The following is a 6,000-nucleotide window of genomic DNA, read 5'->3' as shown; positions in this document are numbered from 1 at the left end:
GTGATGGAGCACTCCAGAGTACTAAGAGCCTTCTCCTGTAGCATCGAACAATCAGCTTTCCAGCAGAAATGGCTCACCAAGCAGATGCCTCGTTTCCTCTTCATCCCCCCACCCTTGGACACCAAGATTGGCCTCTGCTGGAGAGTTAAACACCCATAACTGACATCGTGCAAGCAGCCTCGCCTGCATTTCCAAGTGGGTTCTCCGTGTGACAGTTGTTTTTATGAGTAGTTACAAGAGCTTTGGGTAACGAGTCAGGGAGTGGACCCCAAAAGCAAAGCACAAGTATGTCCACGGGTAGCATGTGATCCCTACCCCAAGCGCAAAGGAAGAAAAGAAGAACCAACAACGCCAGATGGCAATTCTGGAGACCCAAGGCCTGGAGGGCCTTAGCAGGGGGCAGCCCAACCCCTCCCCACATTAAAGGGAAGAACCCACACGTTAAAAATAAACGGTCTTTTTATTGTCCACGAAAACAAAGTCAGGGTGTCCTTTGGTTAATCTCCCCCAATGAGGTGACAATGAACAGGAGGCATGCAATGATGACACCCACGTTCTCCTCTCCAGGAGAAGGCTCTTGCCCTCCTAGGCCCTAAGGGTCAGAGGCAAGTAGGACCAGGAGGCTCCAGAGGAACACCTGTCCAGGCCCACCATGCTGCAGAGGCCCAGGCCTGCTGCCTCCCTGACAGGACGAGGCAGGGGAAGCAAACACTGCCCCTGTCCCAGTACCCCCAAGCTAGAACACGCAGAAAAGCCCCAACCCCCCTCCCCCAGAAAACACTGCTAAGGCAGTCAGCCAGGACTTCCAAGAGCAGCTAGCCCCAAGCCACGAAGCCAGAGCATTAGGGCTCCGCCCGGAAGGGGTCGCTACCCTAGGCCTGCATGCAGTGGTAAACAAAAAACAGGAAGGCAGCGAAGATGAGAAACAGGAGCATCTGGCCCCAGAGTGGGACCTGGTGATCCTGGCCCAGAGCAGCCCCAGGGGCCCGCTTTTCTGGCCGGATGGCACGGCGGGCGAGCCACGAAGGAGGAGATGAAGGCGAGGACACGGCAGAGGTGGAGGAGGAGGTGGGGTAATAGGACAGGCCCAGGGAGCTTCTGGAGACGTTGGAAACAGGGCGGTAGTGTGCGATGCTCTGGTAGGCACTGTCCCGGCCATACGCGGGGCGTTCCCTGAGGCAGAGAGGGGAGCAGATAGGCCGGGAAGGCCTGAGCCCAGAATCAGCCCCAGTCCCTCGCCCTCCCTACTACTCACCTATCCTTGCCCTCCTCTTCAGAAGAGAAAAGATTGTCATCGTGAACCTATAGAAGTGAATCAGGGTAAGGATACTGGCTGGCAGGGTCAGCGTGGCGCTGTCATACCCCTCAGCCCAAACTTCCCTGCCAGCCTATTCTGAACACTGCTTCAAGGCCTGGGCCTTGCCACCCTCCAGCACCCTTCTTGCTTCCCGGCCTTGTCTGTGGGGCCTTGCCACTTGCTAAGCGACTGTGCCAGCTGCCTACACCCTACTTTCTGCCCCAGGATTCTCAGAGAGAGTTCAAACCTAGATCCCAGGCAAGGGTGCAGGGCATGTACCGGGCACTCCAGTCAAACAGTTCTGACAGCCCCCCACAAAAAGGCCCTGACCCGGCAGGTGTCTGCTGACCCCACCTCTCCCTGGGGGCTCTCGGAGCCACCATTTGCACCCAGTGGCCCCCTTGATTTATCCAAACCCCACAATCACCCCCTCAGGTTGTACCCAAGTACAGGGTGCCCAAGAGCCAGCTCACCTGGTGGTGAAAGGTGTCAGCATCTGAGAGTGAAGCCGAGGGCTGGCGGAAGCCCTTGGATGTGCCCACAGACTCAGGCTCCCCGTAAGTCCTGGTGGTCAAGTAACTCTCCTCACAGTAGTCATAATTATAGCCTTGGGAAGGGGGGCAGCGGGGAAGAGGGAGCAACGGTGTCCCCACCTGGCCAGATGGCCCTAATCTGAATCCCATTTGGGGGCCTGTGACTCGGTTTCTCCCCTCCAGGACTACTGCAGGACGGTGGGGGTTGAGATCTCAGGTTCTCCCTGACACTGGAATGAAGGTGTCTGGGTGCCCACCCCACCCCTGCCTTACCCTTGCTCTGGTAAAGTAAGGCGTCCTCTTTCTTGGGCAGATCGTACATATCCGAGTCCACGGACGCAGAATCTAAGTCTGAATGGGGGAGGGGCCAGGGCCATTTGCCTCCAAGGTTCACCTCCCCTTTCCCCTGTGCCCCTCCCGGCCAGCGCCCCTGCCACCCCCTCGCGACCCCTTCCTCCCAAACCCTGTCCCCGAGGGCGGCCAGGTGGAGCCGTGGGGCGGGGGCCTCACCCGAGAACCGACAGGAGAAAGAGGATGCGGACGAGTTAGGGGGCGAGAGCCTCCGCCTCTGGGTCTCATACTCGAAGATTTTCTTTTCGTAGAGCTTGCGAGTGGAACCTGGCCAGACAAGGGGCACAGGGCGGTCAGGGCGCGGGCCGCGAGACCGGGGGCGGCGCGGAGAGGGGTTAAGGAAGGGGGCGCGGGGCGAAGCGCGGGGACGGGGTCGGCCGCCGCCGCGTACCCACGACGGGCCCGTGCGGGATGTTGTACTGGCGCAGCACGGCAGCCAGCTCGGTGTCCGACAGGACCGCGTAGTCGTCCATGGCGGGCAGCGGGCGGCAGAGGCCTGGGGGTGGCCCGGGCCTGGTGATACAGGCCGAGAGCTACGACTGCCTCAGAGCGCGACAGGAGCAGCGCGAGCGCCTCGGGAGCGGCTACGCCCGCGTCACGCCTGCGTCACAATCGCGTCCAACCGCGGCCCCTGCGGGCCGCGCGCGCTGTGCGGGGCGGAGCCAGGACGCGGGGAGCCCCCGGCGCAGAGCGGTCGGGCCCTGGGAATGGGCGGGGATTGGCTAGAGGCGAAAGAGGGATGTAGGGCGCGCTAGAGCCGAAGAGCCGAGGACGGGTCGGGCCGTGGGAGAGGGTGGGGCTGTGCGTCCGGGAGGGGGGCGGGGCCTGCGAGCCCAGAGACGTCACACGCTGGCGAGTTTGGGCAAGACGGGAACGAGGGGCGGGGCCTGCGCGCGAGGGGGACGAGCTTAGACCCGCCGGGACCCGGGAGCGGGGCGGGGTCGGCGAGCCAAGACGTCACTCGCTGGCCTGTTCCGGCCCGAAGTGAAGAGGGGCGGGGCCTGTGGCCATGGAACCGGCAGAAACCGGCCAGGACATGGAAGTGGGGCGGGGCCGCGCGCTGGTTGGGGCTCGCCCTCCCTGAGTCCCGTGGACCCAGCCCGGTCCCCGCAGACCCCCTGCTGTCCACCCTCAGCTGAGGTCCAGCGCTTGGGGTTCCCCGGCCGCGCCCCAGCCGGCCGCCTCGGCAACAGCAGCAGCGGGAAGGGCCCTGATCTGAAGGGCGAGACCTTGGAGAGCGTGGGTCTGGGCCCGGACCCTAGGCCGCCCCCCCAGACCCCCAGACCCCCAGGCCCCCTGCCGCAGCCCGCCTTCCCGCTCTGCAGGGTTTGGCCTGCGCACCTGCGCCCCGCCGGTCCCCACCGCCTCCCTCCCTCCCCGCTCCACCCGGGAGGAAATGGGGCACTGGGCCAGGAGGCCACCGGCACTCCAGGAGCCAGCAGCCTTGGAAGGGGCCCGAGCGTGCCGATGCGCGCTGGCACAGGGCACGGTGCGATGCATGCAGACAGCGAGTGCCCGCCTCACCCACCAGCTGTCCACCTGGGGCGGAAGGGGCTTCCTCTCCTGTCGGAATGGCCCCTGAGCCCAGTGTGACCAGCAGCCAGGCAGCGGCGGGGGGCGGGGGTGGGGGCTTCCAGACTCAGAGGGACCTGCTCCGGGGTTCCAGTAAGACTTGGTGGGCTCTGAGCGCCTGGGTCTCGGTGGGCTTCAGAGCCGTGGTAGTGCAGAGCGGGCCCCCAGGACAGGGGGGCCAGGGGACCGAAGGGGACAAACCACGGAAGGCTGCCAAGGCCTGCTGGGGAGCCGGGACTGTCACCAGGAGTTGGTGAGGGGCTTGGTCAGTAAAGAGCTGCCCTGTGGAGTTTGGGAAGGAGATGACAGTCACGTTCTAAACAAAGGCAGCTGATGGAGTGTGGGGGAACTGAAGTGCTCCTCCCGGAACTGGGAGCCTGGGGAGGAGGTTCTCATAGATGACGGCTGGTACCTGGGAGAAGACCAGGCAGGAAGGCTGGCCCAGGTGGCGAGGGTCACAGACCAGTTCTGCGTGGAGGTTCGCTCATGGGGTGGAGAGAATATAGGGCCCTGGTTTGACCACACACAAAGACCCTCAGAAAAGTTGCTGTAGGCTGGGTTTTGGAGTAAAGATGAGGCCTGCTCTGTCTCCCAAAATATGAAGGCCCCAGACATGCATGGCAGTACAAGGGGGCAGAGCCCAGGGCAGGGCAGGGTCTTGCTGCTTATCTCAGAGCAGGAAGGGAGATGGCGTTTGGGCTCTGGGCCGCTCAGAGTTGGCCTCCTGGAATTTGCAGTTTTGGCAAGATCAGATTCCCCAGTACCTCTCCAAGCCTTCTGCAGTGCTGGCCCCTGTCCCAGAGGCTGTCCTCCCCATGCCACCCCTCCCCATACAGACCCAAGCTGTTTCCTTATGAGGTCAAGGAATTCTAAGTTTGCCTTCTCCTCTAGGAACAACCCCTCCCCCGGCACCTGCCTTGGCCCTCTGCCTTTTATTTCCCTCTCCCCCAGTTGCCCCGCTATGAGGTCCCACCATGGATGGCACCAGGAGTCTGACTTGTGATGGTCCCCTGCACACAAGCCCACCTGGAGCCCAAGTCCAGCCCCATTTGCAGGCAGACCCATCCCAGACCACCAGAAAACAGGCGAGCCCTGGACCGTCAGAGCTGAGAGGCCCTCGGCACCACCCCTGTCACACAGAGGAGGAATTGGGGACCCAGAGAGGGAGGAGACTTGCGCAAGGGCCCCGAGTGCAATTCATTCATGGATGTTCCCCCAGCCAGTACCTAGCCCTCGAGGTCCTAACCCGGACAGTGTGGCCCAGCGGGGTTTCTGAGTCAGCAGAGGAGCTGTTAGGGGAAATCTGGGGCCTTGAGGGGAGTCTTGCTGGGAAGAGTGGGCTTGGAAGCCACCGATTCCAAGTCAAGAACAAGAAGACAGTTTCTCCTTTGAGAATGGGGAATGGATTCTAAGCAGTATATTATATAACTTGTAATCCCAGCAACATCAAAAATTATAAGGAAAAGTAATATCAACATGAATACATTTCTCAACAGTCATGTCCAAGGAGACTATTATTCATTGAGCTATTAATGTTTTCTTTAAGATAAGAACCTTAAGGGGACTTCCCTGGTGGTGCAGTGGTTAAGACTCTGCACTCCCAATGCAGGGGGCCCGGTTTCAATCTAGATCCCACATGCATGCCACAACTAAGGAGCCTGCCTGCTGCAACTAAGACCCGGTGCAACCAAATAAATAAAGTGTTACTGAATAAATATTTTTTTAAAAAGATCAGAACCGTAATACTTTGGTACAATACAAAACTTAGTTTTTCTCTTCAAGGATGTGAAACATCCTATGGGTTTTTCCTGGCAATCAAATACTTTAAAACATTGCTCAGATTGTAGCAAAAGTCGTAAGATGGCGATTATTGTGAAAATTAACATGTGGAAGATTGTTACAGCCAATATACAGCAGGGAATGGTTAGCTGACCAAAAGCCTCTCAATTAACACCTTGTGTTCCAGCCCTAGAACACATCCGTCCACCTTGGGACTGTTGGCACAGCTAGCTGGAGAGTCAGCTTGCCTTGGCAGTGGGAATGGAGCTGGTTCTAGTGCTTTTCAGGAACCTTCAACACAAGGAGAAAAAGTGTTTATTACAGTCTTTACCAGGGAAGAGCAGGTGCTGTACAAACCGTTCCCCCAGACCTGGAAGAAGTAGAGACCCCGAGATGTGTGTGTCTCAGGGGTGTGGGGGGGAGGGGAGGGAGATAGTAGTGTAAAGAGAAAATTAAAATGAAGGTGTC

General features: G+C 59.8%; 1 protein-coding gene across 1 annotated transcript; it reads right to left on the bottom strand.

Moving 5' to 3' along the window:
- Positions 1 to 872: 872 nt before the first annotated feature.
- Positions 873 to 2,654, bottom strand: EMD (emerin). The gene is made up of 6 exons (XM_065901225.1): positions 2,573 to 2,654; positions 2,341 to 2,448; positions 2,104 to 2,181; positions 1,771 to 1,904; positions 1,256 to 1,302; positions 873 to 1,173 (listed from the first exon to the last, which is right to left on the bottom strand). Exons 1-6 carry the CDS (start codon positions 2,652 to 2,654, stop codon positions 873 to 875), a joined length of 750 nt encoding a protein of 249 aa, XP_065757297.1.
- Between the last annotated feature and the right edge of the window lie 3,346 nt (positions 2,655 to 6,000).

This window comes from Phocoena phocoena, chromosome X (assembly GCF_963924675.1).
Source record: "Phocoena phocoena chromosome X, mPhoPho1.1, whole genome shotgun sequence".
Taxonomy (NCBI): domain Eukaryota; kingdom Metazoa; phylum Chordata; class Mammalia; order Artiodactyla; family Phocoenidae; genus Phocoena; species Phocoena phocoena.
Note: the sequence above shows the minus strand (reverse complement) of the source record. Positions and strands in the feature narration are given on the sequence as shown.